At 42.8% G+C, this 19,012-nt stretch overlaps 1 protein-coding gene across 1 annotated transcript in view; it reads left to right on the plus strand.

Moving 5' to 3' along the window:
• Nucleotides 1–1,098: 1,098 nt before the first annotated feature.
• Nucleotides 1,099–19,012, plus strand: part of KPNA6 (karyopherin subunit alpha 6) — a 51,421-nt gene continuing 33,507 nt past the window's right edge. The window contains exon 1 of the mRNA XM_079928158.1: nucleotides 1,099–1,176. Within this exon, the coding sequence (XP_079784284.1) occupies nucleotides 1,173–1,176 (4 nt within the window). The 5' untranslated portion in view covers nucleotides 1,099–1,172. The remainder of the gene's footprint in view (nucleotides 1,177–19,012) is intronic.

Here is a 19,012-nt window from a genome sequence, read left to right on the forward strand (position 1 = left end):
AGGACCTGGGCTTCCAAAAGATAGCTCCCTCTTGGGACCAGTGACTTGAAGACATAGCCTTCCTCTGTGTGTTGAGGTGGGGGACAGAAGGACCGGAATCCTATTATGCAAAAAGGGAGGTCTAATGTGCACCAGCCATAAATTCCATGATTCAAAAGACACACGACAACAGGACTTCCTTGGTGGTCCAGTAGTTAAGAATCCGCCTTCCAATGCAGGGGACGTGGGTTCGATCACTGGTCGGGGAACTAGATCTTGCATGCCGCAACTAAGAAGTCCACATGCTGCAGCTAAGAAGCCCACATGCCCCAACTAAAGATCCCGCGTGCCGCAATTAAGGACCTGGCACAGCCAAAATAAATAAATATTAAAAAAAAAAAAAGATGTATGAACCTCAGAGCCTCAATTTCCTCATGTCTAAAAAGGGAGATCATATCCCTTTTTTTGTGTAACTCACAGATCTATTCATTCGTTTGTTTATTCATTCAACAGTTATTCATGGAGCACATACCACGTGCCAGATGCTGTGCTAGGTGCTGGAGATCAGTGATGAACACTATAGAACTGACTTGTGCCCTCAGAGAGATTGCAGTAAGGCTAAATGAAATAGCTCTGTCAACTATAAAGCACTGCACCGGTCTCATTATTTTTCCACTTTGTATCTCCCAATAAGATTGTAATCGGGTTTACTCTAGACTTCTTCATTTCCTTATCGCTATATCCTTGAGCAAGTCACTTCACCTTTCCAGATGACTCCTTATTCATATATCCGGCTCAGGGTCTATGGGTGGTTTTAACTACAAAAGGAAGGAATACCTTTCTGGAAGAAAAAGTTTCTACGGGAGGAGACCTCACTACAAAAAGGAAATAGCAGAAAAAGCTGAGAAATCCTAAGCACACTTAACTTTCTTTCGTAGGTATCCCTCCCAGTTTTTCTCCACCCACTCCTTTCATATTCCATCCTTATTCCCCGCCTTTAATAGCTGCGGTCTCTTTAAATGCGGTCGTCGCTGTGAACTAGGCGGTGGGGCCGAAAGCGCGTTTCTTCCCGGGATTGTTAAGTTGTTTGTCCGTTTCGGGCTGCCGTCCTGCAGATCCGCCATATTGTCTGCTGAAGCTGCCGCCGAAGCTGCCGCCGCTGCCGCCGCCAAGTAAGAGCGAGCGGAGCCGCGATGGGTGAGTAAGGAAACCAGGCATTTGGGGACTCGGTCTGAGGCAGTGTCGGGGCTTGGAGTCTGGCGAGAGCCTGTCTGCAGTCTGCAGAGGATGTCTGAGTCTCCTCCAAATAGGGTTGAGGGGAGAAGCCAGGCCGGGAGCGCCGCTCAGGCCAGTTTGGGGCCAGGTTAGGGCCCAAGCGGGGAGCAGTCTTTGGGGGCTGGTTTCGGAAACACCTTGCCACTCCTGGAGCCCCCACGTGGTGGCCCTGGGCCGGACCCCACGCGTTCCCGGAGGTTAGAAAGGGGCTGACCCTCCGGTCTGGGCCGGGCTCCCGGTGGCAGGCCCGGGAGGCGTTTAAGGCAGCCCTCTCCGGCGTGTGTCTGACCGACGCGCCTCTTAACTGGATTCACTGGTTGCCCTGAACTCAGGGAAACCCTCCCTACGTCGCAGAGAGAGTTATTTGGCGAAGGGACGCCAGGCGAGCCAGCTCCAGGCCTGTAACCAGGGGCAGCCATGCCGAAGGCAGCCTGGGCCGCTGAAGGCCGGGAGAACTTACCGAGCCGAGGCGGAAATAGGGTGGTTCGGTTGGGTTCAGAGTGACAGCCTTCGTAGTGGTAGAAAACCAGTGCCAAGATCTCGTAGTCATGTATAGGTCGGGGGCTTTAGGTTTCTGGGCCTGGCCCTGGTTAGGAGAAAAGGAGCGACCTGTTGCTCTTTCTAAAGGGACTCCAGGTAGCAAGGCCTGTGCTCAGAGAGAATACGATGGTGAAGTCTTTGGACTTAGGGACAGAACCATCAGTGGTACTTCTTCTCCAGCAATGAGAACTATTAAATTTGCTAAGCTCTTCCCGTGTGCAGGCATTGCTCTGATTGCTTTACATGTCACGTTTTATTTAATATGCACAACCTATTTATTGAGATAGATACTGCTATTATCCCTATTTTACAGATAAGGAAACTGAGGCTTAGGGAGGTAAAGTAACTTACCCAAGGTCACACAGTCAGTGGCTTAAACCAGGTTGATCGCTCCAGAGCCCTAGTTTATAGCTGCTGTTCTTTATGGCCTGGCCCCCAAGTGATTGGGCTGGAAAAGGGGGAAAGAAAGCTTTTAATCCTAGGCAGAGTTGTAAAGGTGTTTTGTATGTTTGCTAGTGGGCCCACTTTGAAATCTTTAATCTGAAAGAAACTGGAAAACTGCAAAGTGAATTGCTAACCCCAACTATTGTGGGTGTGTTGGGGGTGGGGCTTGAGATTCTGGGATTGAGTTTTGTAAGAAACCTGATCCTGAGGAAACATAAATTACTCCCTTGAGCTGCAGGGCAATGACTTTAGAATCAGATCTGGCATTATAATCCTGCCTGCTACTTCCTAGCTCTCATCCAGAGAAGTCACTTAAATGTCAGATGCAGTGATGCATGTGGAAAACATCCAGTACAGTCCACGATAAATGTTATTTTCTTCCTTTCTGAGCCTTCCTTTCCTCATCTCTAGAAAGAGGGGAGGGGGCAGGGTTATCGAGGTGTTAGAGAATTAAATAAGATACCACAGTGTTTGGAGACTAGTAAGGGCTCTATAAATATCAGAACAGATTCTTTTCCACCTTCAATAATGTTTTCAGTAATGTTTGTTCCTTTCCTTTAAGTACTCTGGTTTCCAGAATCCTCCATTAAGACTGATAGGCCTGTCCTTGTAGCTGCAACTTTATGTGTCAATGAAAAATTTTAGGGGCTTTTATGTTATAGATTTTGTATTGGCCTTCAATTTCAGGAACACTGCTGCCTCAAAGGGAAGGGGCTAATATTTAGTTTATTAAGCCCAGTGAAATAAATCTGACAGTGATTTACTTAGTTTTTATAGATGGGGAAACTACCTCAGAGAACATAACACAGTTAGTTACAGCAAAGCCAGAAGTGAGATTCTTACCCATTTTGCTGCACATAAACCTCTAAGAAGACTTCAGGTGTGATTAAATTTAATCCTTTTCTGGTAAACTTTGAAATGAAAGTTCTTCAATAGAGCAACAGAACCTGACCAGGGTCCTGAAGGGGAGTTTTAGTCTAGAGTCAGGCAGCCTCCTCTCTTCTCTGCAACTCCATTTCAGGTACCTCCCCGCCACCCCCATCCCACCTTGCACCTTGTCTTTCTGAACACCAGGCCATTGGGGTTTTTGTTTGGTGGGGTTTTTGTGTGTGGGTTGGTTATTTTTGTTTTTTTCTCTGATCCTTATACTACGGGGTGAAATATATCCTTACATTTAATCCTAACATCAAATCCGAGATAATTTGGGTTATCCCCATTTATAAATGAGTAAACAGGCTTTGAGAAGATTAGGTAATTAAGTCCAAGGCTGGTGATCTAGGCCCTAGGGCTGGGAACGCTAACATGGCCTGCGTCACACCTCCATGAATCTAGAACCTGCTGTGTTTCACTGCCTCTCAAGAGTACGCTCCTCGAGCTCTGGCCTATATCCTATACTATTTCTCCTGTGCCAAACTTCACTAGCCTTAACAGACCTTTGCAGTGATTTCATTGCTCTTAGGAACCCTGTGGGGTTGAGGCTTGCAGCTCTGGAAGTTACTTTTTCTAACTCTCCCCAGCAGAGACCGCAGCCTCTCAAGACTAAGTCTTGGCAGACACCGGTCGTTTTTATCGCTGTTCCTGCCATCCTGCTAACCAGGAATCTGGCAGCACCTTCCCAGCCCCAGGGGGTAGGTCTTGATTGATATAAACTAAACCAGTCATTGTAATTCTATCTCCCTAGGCTGTGATTGATTTAAGTATGGGCATGTGATGCAGATTTTGGCTAATGAATGTGAAAGGAAGCCTGGAGGACTTCTGAAAAGAGTTCCTTATTTGCCAAGTTTTATTCTGTTGTTTTTTTGCCACTTTATATTTTAACCCAGGTATCACCAAAGTGTGAGAGCTTCAAAGAGATGGAGAGATAGGAAAGCTATAATAATAGCGAACACTTACATAGAACTTGCTATGTGCTAGGCACTAAGTACTGTAATACTAATTCGTTTATTTCTCAGATTCTCACATTCTAGTTGAGAAAACTGAAGCAGAGAGGTTCAGTAACTTAAGCAAGGTCACAGCTAGTAAATAGAGGAAATACTCAGGTAGTATGGTTCTAACCAAAATATAGGCTATTAAGGGCTGTGTTCTGCCTCTGGAAAGGAAAGATCTCTTTTCTGACTCTGAAATTGCCATTAGCAACGCTGGAATCATGAGGCAGAATTTAGAAATAAGAGCAGGCAGTTCGAAGGGTGAGGGTCGAGAAGACGGAAAGAATCTGATTTCTTCATGATGTTTTTGGAACTGTCCTGTCACTGGGCTCTAGGATACTAAAAGCTGCTTCTGGTTTGCTGCAAGTAACAAAACCTTTCTGATAATGCCTCCAGGTCAGGAAGTAATTTATCCCATTTCTTAGTTTCCCTCCAGCCTTGCCCACCCACCCCACAGTTCCTAACAGCAACTTAGAGAGCTACTAAACTGTGTCCCACAAGCATCAAACTCACTCCCCCTTCCTGGTGTACCTTTCCTACATTTTTGTTAATGGTGGGACCACTGGCCCAGACACTAGGGCGTAAGATAGAAATCTTACCTATTTTTGGTTCCTTACTCTTTTCTTCCCTTCCTATATTGGCAGTTGTTGGATACTGTGATCCTGTTACTGATGTCTTCCCTAAATTGTTTTGTGTATGTTATTCTCACAGCATAGTCCCACAAAGACTTAATTCTGTGGTCTTTAAAATTGCTAAGTCTCAGGCTCCTTGATGTGAAAATATGATAATACTATTTATTAATGTTGTTAGTGAAGTGTCAGTGAAGTACTAGGTGTCAGAAAATATTGTAAATTGTAAAGGTGTTGTTACTTCAGGAGCCTTCTAAATCTGTTCTATATAGCCTCCATACCCTGACCAGTTCTGCTGCAGCAACGTTGCTAAAACACCCTTCTGGTCTTGTCACTCTTCTCCTTAGTTTAGGAACCTTCAAGGACTTCTTTTTGTCTACAGGATAAAATCATAACCCATAGGGTATGGTATTCAAGGCCTTCCTATTGACTTTACTAGTCTTGTTCGATTTAATATTTATCCACATATCCTACATTCTACTCAGACTACCTCCTTGGTATGTACTTCACCTTTCCTGGTAGAGAAAGTGACAAAAGCAATCCCTTCCCCACCCATCTTTTCCTATGAAAATCTTGGCCCTTTTACAAGATTTAGTTTAAATGCTACCTCCCTCAGGGACCTTTCCCAAATATGTGTGTTATGCCTTCCAAACTGGAAGTGAACTGTCCTTCTGAATTCTGTAGCACTTTGTTCTTGCCTTTCCTATAGCTCTTTTCATATTTTATCTTGTGTTACAGTTATTTCATTCTGTAATACAGTTAGAGCTTTGACCAATTGCTTAATCTCCAGAGATTGATTTTCCTCATCTCTTAAAACAGGGGTGATAGCATCTGCCTCATAGGAGTGTTAGGGTGATTAAATGAGCTAATGCTTGTAAAGTGTTTTAAGGTGGTGTTTAGCACACAGTGAGTACTCAGTAAGTGATAACTAATTGCTATTAGTCATACAGTGAGCAAATAAAGTACTTAGTATGTGTCAGGCCCTGTGCTAAATATAAAAGATAAATCAATTTGTCTTTTAGGGGAAGGCAGAAACATATTATGAATACTTGTCAGAAACATTTTTAGGGATTAGGCAGGCAGGCACCTGTTATTTGTTAATTTCAGCAAATGTTTACTGAATGCCTACTGTGTGCCAGCTACTGTTCTAGGCCCTGGAAATACAGCAGTGAACAAAACAGACAAAAATATATATATATTTTTAGTGAAATCCTAGAGCTTAAATTCTAATGGGTAATCGAGTAAAATCAACCAAATGTAGACTGGCGGGCCAACTAGAGTCCCATGCAATCTGATGAGGTCCAGCCAGTTGTTGCCATGACAGAATGTAGGTCTAGTGTTGCCTTACTGCATAATTTCGCATCCCTTTCCACAATCCCTCTCCCCCTTGAGGTTGGAAATCTGAATTTTCATATGATTTCATAACAGATTAAAAATTTTTAGATGTTACAAGTTAACTTTTAAAATCTAAACACATTTTGGGAATTCCTTGGCAGTCCAGTGGTTAGGACTCTGCTTCCATTGCAGGGTGCCCGGGTTCGATCCCTGGTCGGGGAACTAAGATCCCGCAAGCCGTGAGGCAAGGCCAAAAAATATATACACCGTATTTATTATAAAAGGATGAAGACAAGTGTTTTTAAATTTATTTATTTTATTTATTTATTTTTGGCTGTGTTGGGTCCTCGTTGCTGTTTGCGGGCTTTCTCTAGTTGCGGCGAGCAGGGGCCACTCTTCATTGAGGTGCACAGGCTTCTCATTGTGGTGGCCTCTCTTGTTGCAGAGCACGGGCTCTAGGCACGCAGGCTTCAGTAGTTGTGACACGTGGGCTCAGTATTTGTGGCTCGCGAGCTCTAAGAGTACAGGCTCAGTAGTTGTGGTGCACGGGCTCAATTGCTCTGCGGCATGTGGGATCCTCCTGGACCAGGGCTCGAACCCGTGTCCCTTGCATTGGCAGATGGACTCTTAACCACTGCGCCACCAGGGAAGCCCAAGACAAGTGTTTTTAAATGTCTTGCTGATCATGATACCATTGTGTATTCAGTAAGTATTATTTTTAAGCATATTATACATTCAGAGTAAGGTGCATGAGAGAGTGTAAGTCCATATTTTAAATAATCTTCTAGATAATTTTAAATCTTTGGCTGACTTAGATCTGATTAGCTGGTCATTATGTTATTTTGTTTTGCTTTATTGTGATGTGGCAGGTGAAATTCTGGTACTTAGGAGCTTTTACTTCCAGAGACATCAGCTCTGCTGTTTCTTTGTTCCTCTTCCTGCATTATTAACATTATCTTCCATTCATTTTCTTTTTTTTTTTTTTTTTTTTTTTTTTTTTTTTTTTTTTGTGGTACGCGGGCCTCTCACTGTTGTGGCCTCTCCCGTTGCAGAGCACAGGCTCCGGACACGCAGGCTCAGCGGCCATGTCTCACGGGCCTAGCCGCTCCGCGACATGTGGGATTTTCCCGGACCCAGGCACGAACCCGTGTCCCCTGCACTGGCAGCGGACTCCCAACCACTGCGCCACCAGGGAAGCCCCATTTTCTTTTTTTAAATTTATTTATTTATTTTTGGTTGCGTTGGGTCTTCGTGGCTGTGTGCGGGCTTTCTCTAGTTGCAGTGAGTGGGGGCTACTACTTGTTGCAGTGCGCGGGCTTCTCATTGCAGTGGTTTCTCTTGTTGTGGAGCACGGGCTCTAGGCGCGCAGGCTTCAGTAGTTACAGCATGTGGGCTCAGTAATTGTGGCTCGCAGGCTCTAGAGCACAGGCTCAGTATTTGTGGCGCACAGGCTTAGTTGCTCCACGGCATGTGGAATCTTCCTGGACCAGGGCTCGAACCCATGGCCCTGCATTGGCAGGCGGATTCTTAACCACTGCACCACCAGGGAAGCCCCGATACAGTTTCTTGGTAGGACTCTAAGCTGTTTATTTATTTTGTGAATGTTAATTTAGTTAAAAGTAGCTATCTTGTAAATCCACTTAACTAGGCACACAAACTACAGTGTCATGCAGTATGATAAATGTGAATGAACTAGTGTCTTCACCTGATTAGTATAACTCCCAGTCTTCCTTCAGGAAAACTTGGCCACCTGACCAACAGATAAAAGTTGCCAGTATTAATAGGCTAATGCATAATAAAGGTAAGCCTTACTTATATATATGTAACATTCGTATATATTATTTTTATATATATGTAACATTTGTATATGTTATTTATATACATATATATGTGTGTTAGTTACAACATATGTGTATGTTTTTCTTCCTATGTCCCAGTTGATTTTGTATCGCATACCATTATAAAATGATAAATATTTTGAGTGGAGCAGTCCGCATTACTATGGATTTATATAATAAGGGGGTCCACCCCGCCATAGGGGGATCAGGGAAGGCCTTTAAGCTAATGAGAGCTGATCTATGGATAGTTGTCAGTGGCAGGGTGAAATGATTATTTCACAAGCAAAAGATTGGTAGGCTAGGTGGGTTGGTAGCATAGGGGGAATGATATTTGGACCTTATCCTGATAACAGTGAAATGCCATTGAAAGGTTTTAATCTCAGAAGTGACGTGATCAAATTAATTTATTTATATTGCTTGACTGCTCTGGGGAGAATGAATTAGACTGCGATAACATTCCAACCAGGAGGTTCTTGAAGTAGTTGGTTCTTAAGTAGTGTGGTAGTCCTAGCAAGAGATGTTGATGGAGATTGAGGTAGTAACAGTGGAGAATAAGATTTAGGAATTTGAATTAGCAGGGCTTGGTTATTGGTTTCATCTGGAGGCTGAAAGTGGTTGGGGCAGGGTGGAATTAAGCATGACTCCTAGGCCTCTTGCCTTGAGCAGCGGAGTGGATAGTGATGCTTTTAACTGAGTTGAGTTTAAATTTGGACATTTTTGAGGTATCTCTGTGACCTCCAAGGGAAGCTGTCCAAAAAACAACTGGATAGAGAAGTCTGGGGCTCAAGCGTGGGGTCTGGGGATGGAGATAGAGGATTCATCATCTGTTTATATATGGTAACTAAGACCATGGGAATCACTGATAGTGCCTATGAAAAATGTATAGCATGGGAGATGGGCTGAAAAGAGAACCTCAAGTTTCATTAGCTTTAATGTGCAGGAAGAAGGGGATCAGCAGCCACAATTTGAAGAAAACAAGTAGTGATTGATGTCTCATAAACCAACGGAAAAGAGTATTTCAGGAAGGATATGGCTATCAAGATTGAGTGCTGCCAAGAGGACGAGAAAAATGACTGAAAAGGTCTATTGAATTTAGCATTTTGCACTTGATCAGTGTCTTTTACGAAAACAGTTTTGATAGCATGGAAGCAGATTGGAGTGGGCTAAGAAATAAGAGAGGAGAGACAAACTGTTTCAAGAAGTTTGGAATAAAGAGAAAAGGAACAGGTTAATGAGGCTCTTATAAAGTCTAGGCAAGAGATCATGAAGATCTGAGTTAGGGTAATGGCAGTAGGAATGGAGAAGAAGAGACAGAGACAGTCCAGAAATAGGAAATAAAGCTGACCATTACTAGTGATTGGATATGGGAATAAGGGGAAAAGAGTTGTCAAGGGTGACTCCCAAGTTTCTGACTTGAAAAGCTGAGAAGATACTGGTACAGTTCCCTAATCCCTTATATCATTGTTTCCTCAACCTTTCCATTCATTATCACCTTCCTAAGAAGCCTTTTTAGACATCTTTGTTCCCTAATGCATCCCTCCCATGAAATTTTAACATGCAGATATACTCTATATCTTTTTACGTACAGTAAGTATGTCTGTGCTTTATACATTAAATGAGTAAGCATAAAGCTTGCTTTTTATTCAGTGCAAGGTTAAGAGTGACTAAACAAGATTTTTAGGTTAAAAGTTAAAAAGCTATTTACATTTAACTAAGTTTTATAGCTGTATTTGCTGAGTAACTTTTATTTACTTATATAAGTTGTAATGTATCAAATTGCATATGCAAATTAGTATTTATAAATACAGAAACAGTGTAATCAGATTTTTAAAAATCATTTAAAGTTGTTCATTTTCCAGCAAAAACAAAACAATAGAGAAAAATCAGTTTCTTAACATTATTTTTAGTAAACTTTTTAACTTTTGCTGATATGAGAAAATAACTTTTAGCTAGCTGCTAGATAGTCGTTCAGATATTGTTAACATTTTTCTTTTTAGCACTTGGCATAATTAATTGGGACACATTTTAATTTGTAGAATTAAATAATAAAATGTAAATTTTTAATTTAATTATCAAAACCCATGTCACACACAGAAGCACTGAGGATCAAACATAAATAACATCCACAGGGCAAAACAGGCATGCTCAGGCCACCTCTTGTCATATGACTTCAAGATTCAGCCATCAGTCAAGAGAAAGTCCCCCAGTCATAGCTGTCTGTTTGCCATAGCTTTGTAGTATAGTTCTTGCATACTTTTTGTCTGCCTTTTATGAAGTGAGTGTCAATGCTGCTTATGTAATACTCAAGAAAATCCAGCAAGAAAAATTAGATACTAGGGAATAAGTCTTTATTTGTAAGGTTGAGCTTTGGAGGGCCACATACCATTGTAATATCTAAGTTCTCCCCCTCCCCCATGAACCAGTTTCACCCTTTTGAGTGCATAACACCTCCAGCAGGGTCTGGGATAGAGCCCTGTATAGTCAAATAATATTAATATTTTCAGGCAAATCATTTGAATATTAATTGAGTGGGATTAATAAGGGCTATAAATAGTCTCATGTTAATTTTGTTCAGGTTTTGTTGCTAAATGTATTTTGTGTTATATATACTAAAAACCTTCTTATTTTCAGAGCTCTTTTGATTTCAGAATTCCAGATATGGGATTGTGGATAATGAAATGTATAAGGAATGTATGAGGAGCAGGTTTATGGAGATGATGACTTAAAAAGAAATTTTTTTTAAGCATTTGAGGTGCTTATGGAACATGGATAGAAGGAACCCCTTGAGTATTAGATATGCACTGCAGATGTAGATTTGAAAGTCATCAGCTTTTAAATCTTCCAAAGAAGCAATAATTGTAATGAGACGTGGTTAGAATTGCTTATCTTGGGGTGAGGTAAATGGTAGAGAACAGGCCCTTTCTGAAAACTCTGGCTTGGGACTTCCCTAGCGGTCCAGTGATTAAGACTCCATGTTTCCACTGCAGGGGGCACAGGTTTGATCCCTGTTTGGGGAACTAAGATCCTGCATGCCACACGGCGTGGCCTAAAAAAACAAAACAAAACAAAAAACTCTGGCTTATTGGTTCTTACAGCCTAGCTTTGGAGGGAATGAAGATGGAATAGAAGGATAAAGGTTAAGAGAAGGGAGCTACAGTGTTAGGAGAAAGGAAGAGGAAAAACCACCTGCTAATGGAGAGCACGAAAATATAGTCGTCCTCTTTGACTCTGACTTCTGGGAAATTGCCCTCATGGGGAATTGAAGCCTTTCAAAGTAGGGCTGAGAAGAAAAAGGAAATACCATTGATTCAGCATTTAGACCCTAGACACTTTCACGTTACCTCATCAATCATACTGGGCTATAAAGTTTATTATTCTCATTTTATAGGTAATGGAAGCAGAGACTCAAAATAGTGGGTAATTTGCCCATGGTTATTCAGTTGGGATTGGAACCAGCTCACCTGACTCTCAAATCAGTGCTCTTTCTCACTACATCATATTGGAAGGAGCTGACAAGGTTTGAGGGGCAGCACTGAGTGTCTGTCCATAGCATGTCTAATGAGGACAGAGAGGGTTCCCTTTGTGTGGCCTCTCAGTCTGGCTCTTCTTCCCCATATTGGCCTGGGCTCCTCAGAAGATTGCATCCCAAATCTAGCTCCTCCTTTTTGAATTAATATATACAGGTTAGAGAAATCCTGCTTTTATTTTGTTACAAGGGCTGTTAGAAAAACCCTTTCTCCTATTACCAAAGGTTGAAATGAAGAGCCAGTCAGAGAGATTTGTGTAATGCACCTACAGGCCATGCAGAACCCTCCTTGTCTGAAGACTGGGGATGGAGGGGCGGAGTGCTGCAGAATAGGGGCCAGCAGTTCACTGTTACATCCCAAAGACATTTTGCTTGTGGGCCTTTGTATTTATACCTCTCTAACCAAACTGATCTTGTCCCTCAAACCAACCGTGGGCTTTCTGATCTCTAAATCTTTGCTCCTGGTAAACTGCTGTCCCTCCCTACGCCATTACCTTTAGAAATATTAACCATCTAGCCTTCAAAGACCACTTCAGAACTCACCACACAGTAAAAATAGTTCTCACTTCCACTCTCTGACATCATTGCACACTTAGATTCATTATGTTTTTTGTTCTTTTTTTTTTTTTTTTTTTTGCAGTACGCGGGCCTCTCACTGTTGTGGCCTCTCCCGTTGCGGAGCACAGGCTCCGGACGCGCAGGCTTAGTGGCCATGGCTCACAAGCCCAGCCGCTCCGTGTGGCATGTGGGATCTTCCTAAACCGGAGCACGAACCCGTGTCCCCTGCATCGGCAGGCTGACTCTCAACCACTGCGCCACCAGGAAAGCCCTGTTTTTTGTTCTTGATGCTGTGAGACTAAACTAGGTTGTAAAGCTTCCTGAAGGCAGAAGCTTCTGCACAGTGCCTGGCACATACATTTTATTAAATGAATAATAAATCACTTGTCTATTTGAGTCAGTTTGGAGATAACCATTTGGATTTCTCTTTTCACCTTGATTCCTTGAGCAGTGTGAGTGCTTGGGAGATATTCAGTGAATGTTTTTGCATTGACTGAAATGGAAGGTAAGCGCTTTGGTTTTCCTACTTTAAGTAATTCATTTTAGTTCCTTGTAGCACCTTAGTGATAGTGGCAATGGGGTGTCGCTAGGAAGGTAAGAGCCTCCAGATTCTGCACAGTCTACAAGAGATGTTTGGAATTTTTCTTTTGGAGAAATTGGACTGTAGCTATCCTGGGCCTCTCCTATGTGTCTCACCACCCCTTACTTCCCCATTCCTAGGTCTGAGCATTGCATTTATATATAGATTCAAGGGCCAAAAGGACTAGTAAATCCTAGGAGAGAATTAGGATTAGAGAACTTGGACTATCAGCTATCTGGTTGATGCAGTATCTCAGTGTGCCATGCTTCACTTAGGCCTTGAGCTTTGAATATATAGTTGTGTGTACAGAAGATTGTTTTTCCCACATGATCTTTTAGCCAGACCTCCTGATTTATAGATTCAGCTTTGTTTCCTGGAGTGATCATTCTTCAGCCCATTCTTGTGAGGATCTGCCAGAATATGAGGAGCCTTATTATGGCCCCATTATGGACTAATCCAGTTGTCCATAGAGAAGTCTCTCCCATTGTCTTGGTTATTGACAGTTCTGACAGGCTTACAGATAACAAACACCCTGAGAACCTCATGCCGTCAGAACTGTTCCATACTGTTTCCTTGTTTGCAGTATTTCTTGGTCATAAAAAGCTCTGAGAGAAATTCCAGAAGTTTGAAAAACTATTACCAAACCTAATTCTACCTTACTAGCACAGCATTTTACTATTTACAAAGTGCTTTCATGTGTATTCTCATTTGATCTTCACTGTAACTCTGAGGTAGTCAGGGCAAGGGTAACAAAATTGAGATACAGATAAGTGACACTCAAGGCTGTACACTTGTTAAGTAGCAGACCAGAAATCAGATTGTCTGGCTTTGTAGCTCCTTTCACTAATACCACACTATTCAGGTGTGCCTGTTGATATTCTATCCAGCACAGTGCCTTCACTCAGCCTAAGTATTTCTTTTCTTTCTTTAAAAATTTATTTATTTATTTATTTCTGGCTGTGTTGGGTCTTCGTTGTTGCGCACGGGCTTTCTCTAGTTGCAGCGAGTGGGGGCTACTCTTCATCGCGCTGGCTTCTCTTGTTGCAGAGCACGGACTCTAGGCGCGTGGGCTTCAGTAGTTGTGGCATGCGGGCTCAGTAGTTGTGGCTCGCGGACTCTAGAGCGCAGGCTCAGGAGTCTTGGCACACGGGCTTAGTTGCTCTGCGACATGTGGGATTGAATCCGTGTCCCCTGCATTGGCAGGCGGATTCTTAACCACTGCGCCACCAGGGAAGTCCCAATGTTAAACTCTTTTTTTTTTTTTTTTTTTTTGCGGTATGCGGGTCTCTCACTGCTGTGGCCTCTCCCGTTGCAGAGCACAGGCTCCGGACGCGCAGGCTCAGCGGCCATGGCTCATGGGCCCAGCCGCTCCGTGGCATGTGGGATCTTCCCGGACCGGGGCACGAACCCGTGTCCCCTGCATCGGCAGGTGGACTCTCAACCACTGCGCCACCAGGGAAGCCCCCAATGTTAAACTTTTTAAAAAGATTTTCAAACCCTACACCAGAACAGGGAGGATTAACTCAAATGGTTGTTTTTGGTTTTCCTTTGAAGTGGCAAATAGCCTTCAAATGACTACCTAACCACTGCCAGTCCCTACAAAATTCTACTTCCATTCATATCTGTGTTGATACCTTTTTATTCATTCATTCATTCATTCATTCATTTAGGCTGTGCCTGGTCATAGTTGCGGCACGCGGAATCTTAGTTGCAGCATGCGGACTCTTAGTTGCAGCATGCGGGATATAGTTCCCCGACCAGGGATTGAACTCAGGCCCCCTGTATTGGGAGTACAGAGTCTTATCCACTGTATCACCAGGGAAGTCCCTGTGTTGGTATCTTCTGATATTTGTATTCCCTATTCTTTTTTTTTTTTTTTTTTTTGTGGTACGCGGGCCTCTCACTGCTGTGGCCTCTCCGTTGCGGAGCACAGGCTCCGGACGCGCAGGCTCAGCGGCCATGGCTCACGGGCCCAGCTGCTCCGTGGCATGTGGGATCTTCCCGGACCGGGGCACGAACCCATGTCCCCTGCATCGGCAGACGGACTCTCAACCACCGCGCCACCAGGGAAGCCCTGTATTCCCTATTCTTGGCAAGAACTGGACCACATGTCATTGACAGATTGAGTCAGGCAGTGGTTAGGGTGGTAGAATCCAAGAAGAAACATTGACACACTTCTTCCAAGAAATAACAAAGGAGACCCCTGTGGCTAGTATGCTGTTGAGCAGAGTATATGTAATAGAGAGAGCTTTGGCTTTAGTCAGAAGGATCTGGATTAGAGTCTTCAAAGATCTGGATTAGAGTCTTCCACTTAGTAGCTGGGTCCTTCTGCAAGTTATGCATCAGTTTTCTCACCTCTAAAATGGGCGTTCTAGGGACTTCCCTGGTGGTGCAGTAGTTAAGAGTCCGCCTGCCAGTGCAGGGGACACGGGTTCGAGCCCTGGTCCGGGAAGATCCCCCATGCTGCAGAGCGTTTAAGCCCGTGCGCCACAACGACTGAGCCCACGTGCCTAGAACCTGTGCTCTGCAACAAAGAGAAGCCACCGCAGTGAGAAGTCCGTGCACCGCAATGAAGAGTAGCCCCCACTTACCGCAACTAGAGAAAGCCCACGTGCAGCAACAAAGACCCAGTGCAGCCATAAACAAATGAATATTTACAAAAAGAATTTATAAAAAATAAATAAAATGGGGATTCTGTATGAGCTTAGACTTAAAAGCTAAGCAAATTGTTTCTAAATCATTACCAATCAAATTTGAATTTTCCCTGGGAACATACCCTCTGCAGAGATTAGAGATTGACTTTGGCATTTCTGTTTTGTTTTGGTTTTTTTAGGCTGCACCCTGTGGCATGCAGGATCTTAGTTCCCCAACCAGGGATCAAACCAGTGCCCCCTGCTTTGGGAGTGTGGAGTCTTAACCACTGGACCACCAGGGAAGTCCCTGACTTTGGCATTTTTGAAAGAGCTTTCAAAAGGCTTTTAGTCTGGATTTAGTAGATAAAAACTTTCCACCACGGTCGGAGACTTTGGAAAGCATTCTGGACTGGACTTGAGAAGACTGCTTCTTTTCACATCTAGCAGCAAGGACACAGAGGTGTGATTTTTTTGGCAGGAGCATCATGATCCTTGCCTGCCTTGGTGCCTGATGGAGGTGTCCTAGCAGGACATGGAAATAAGTAACTTGACACAGGAAAGGAACTTATATATCACAGGAGTTTGTTAGTTTAGTAGATTGGTTCTATCATAAAAACTTTGAAGGCATCTCAATTAATGTTAAATTCATTAAGAAAGGACTTGTGTGAATCACTGGTTTATTTTGATTATCCTAATGTGCTATTGATATATATATTGCCTAAAAAGAATAAGTATGCATATGCAGAAAAATGAAGTTGGACTCCTGCCTTACATCATATATAAAAATTAACTTAGGGCCTTCCCTGGTGGTCCAGTGGTTAAGACTCCTTGCTTCCACTGCAGGGGGTGTGGGTTCGATCCCTGGTTGGGGAAGTTCTGCATGCCGCGCGGTACAACCAAAAAATAAATTGAATAAAACAGTAAAAATAAAATAAAATAAATTAACTTAGATCAGAAACTTAAATGTAAAGAGCTAAAACTATAAAACCCATTTAAGAAAACAGGAGTAAATCATCATGACCTTGGATTAGACAACAGTTTCTTAGACATGACACTGAAAGCACAAGCAGTCTCCCACCCCCCCAAAAAAGATAAATTGGACTTAGTGAAAATTTAAAACTTTTGTGCTTCAAAGGACACCATCATGGATATTGAGAATTATGTAAGAGCTCAATCATATTGCTTTATTTTGGCTGACAGGTAGCTGACATGTCAAAATGCAAGTCAGTTTCAATAATTAAATGACTCTTGGGTTCTGCTGATCTGCATTCATCTTTCCCCATTTTCTATGCATATGTGTATATTCCTTTTCCAGATTTTTGGGTTTGGTATTTTTATTTTGTTGAATTTATTGTAAACCACTTCAGATCTTTTGGAAAACTGAAGTTTAAAAATGTTGAATAGAACATTTGAGAGCATGTGTGTGCTGTGCACTGCGCTACACATTCTTGCTCTCAAAGAGTTAATGATCTAGAAGTGAGGTGATGAGTTGTGAACTAAAACATGGCCGTTGGAGGTTGTCAGTGGGAACCAGTTTGTAGTAACAGGTAAACAAAGATAAACACAGATAAAGTTGGACACCAAAGTGATAAGGACAGATTTTAATCAGTAATATACCATTGCAGTAGGGAAAAGTGTGAACTGATTTCAACTTTGTGCAGAGGTAACTGGGTGTTTTAAAGGAAGGATGAGGGAATGGAGGTGGGGGTGAGAGAGAGCTCAGTAAAGTCAGGGAAATGAAAAATTACAAAATGCAAGGAAGGGGGAGGTGGTCCACATGAAACCCAACTGGGTTTGCTACTGGGGCTTATTGAAGGTAGTCTCCTACCCTCCCACAGAACCTGGGAAACAGGAACCCTATATTCAGGTGTTGGCTGAAACAGTAAATTCATTTGGCAGCCTTGAGATTCTCTCAGGCAGGCACTTTAAGGGGGGCTAGGGTCATCTAGTGATGTGACCTTGAGCTGTTAGAAACTATGTTAGTGTTTTTTGTTCAAATCTTGATGGGCCAAGGTTGAACCTAGTTGAGAAAGGGCTCAGAGGAGCCTGGATAGAGTTTGGTTAAGGAGGTTAAGGAGAGAATCTTTGGTACAGGTGAAGATCAGTTTGCCAGCCTGTTGTCTTTGGGGAATAGAAAGTTCATGGCTGACTCTAAGACCAGATGAATGGTAATGGCATTAACTCCTAACTAGGGAACCTAGGAGAAGAAACTGGTTTAAGGAGAGAGAAAGTGAGGTGGAGATAGCCAGTATGCATTTGGAAATACACACAGGCAAAGGTTGTGACAACAGAGATTTGGTACTTAGTGTAAAAGTGGAGGTTGAAGCTAAGGGAGGTCACTTGGGAAAGGGGGCTGCTTCTGCTGAGGACCAAAAGTAGAATTTTGATACACACTGACATTGGGAGATTGGTGTTGGGAGAGGAACACAGTATAAACCCTGAGAAGGAGTGGTTAGAAAGGTGAGAGAACTGGGAGAGGGTGGTGCCTTCAGAATCATGGGTGGAGTTTCAAGAAGGCAGAAGTGATCATCAGTGACAAATTAGAAAGTCAAATAGAATGAATACTGACAAGGTCACTGCTGTAACTGTCTAAAATGTCTTTTTCTGAGCCATTTGTGTCCTGCAGTCTTTTTTTTTTTTTAAGTTGTTTATTTGTGTGTGTGTGTGTGTGTGTGTGTGTGTGTGTGTTGTGTGTGTGTGTCCTTACAACAGAGCGTCTCTATTCACTTTTCATACCAATTCTGGAGGAAACCTGTGATTTCTGGGTTTCTGGGAAGAAATCTTTCTAAAATCTGCTTTTGGAAGTTCTGCTCCACTCCAGTCACAAGGAAGATTCCTTTGCTGTACATTTCTTCCCTTACCCTACACTTACTGGCAAACACTTGTTAAGCAACTGTTACAGCTACACCTTGTGTCTGGGACAGTGTAGGTGCTCGGTAAGTATTGACTAGATATTTGAACAGTGATTCAGTCAGCAAATATTTGTATATATCATAGATGCTGGGGATACAACAGAAGTTTTTGTAGAACTTACACAGGAGAACAGATACAGATTGTACATAGTGTAACGAAGGAAATAAAACAGGTGTTCTGACAAAAATGGAGTAGCTTACTTTGGGTTAGTGTGACAGGGAAGCCCTAGTAATTCTTAAGTTAAGAATTAGCAATTCTAAGAGCTAGGGAAGAGCATTGTGGACAGAAAGAAAACAGGAAATGTGAAGACTGTATCCGGAAACAGCTTGATAGTTTCCAAATACTGAGAGAGCCATTGTGACAGGAGCATATGATGACTGAGGGTAAAAAGTTGAATGAGATGAGATGAAGATATAGGCAGCGCCTTAAATTGTGAAGAAGATTTTACTTCTACATGGGAGCAGTGCTATGCTCTGATTTTGTTGTGTGGTGATGGGTTGGGGGTGGGTTGTTGTAGTAACCAGGCAAGAGATGATAGTGACTTGTATGGGGTGAGAGAGAGGTAAATACATTCAAGATACATTCAGGATTTGTCAGTAGGTTAGATCAGAAAAGTGTGAGAAGGGAAGGAGTCAAGGATGATGGTTTTTTTTAACCTAGGATTTGGATTAAGTAACTTGTAAATGCTGTTGCTCTTGGTATTGCTGGGGCGGGGGGTGGGGGGAGGGTGTAAGAAATTAAGTTAGTTTTGGATACGAAAGTGAAGATTTCCATAGGTAGTTGAATATATGAGTTCGGAACTCAAGAGAAAGGACTGGGCTGGGGACATAAATTTGG

This window comes from Stenella coeruleoalba (assembly GCF_951394435.1).
Source record: "Stenella coeruleoalba genome assembly, chromosome: 1".
NCBI lineage: Eukaryota > Metazoa > Chordata > Mammalia > Artiodactyla > Delphinidae > Stenella > Stenella coeruleoalba.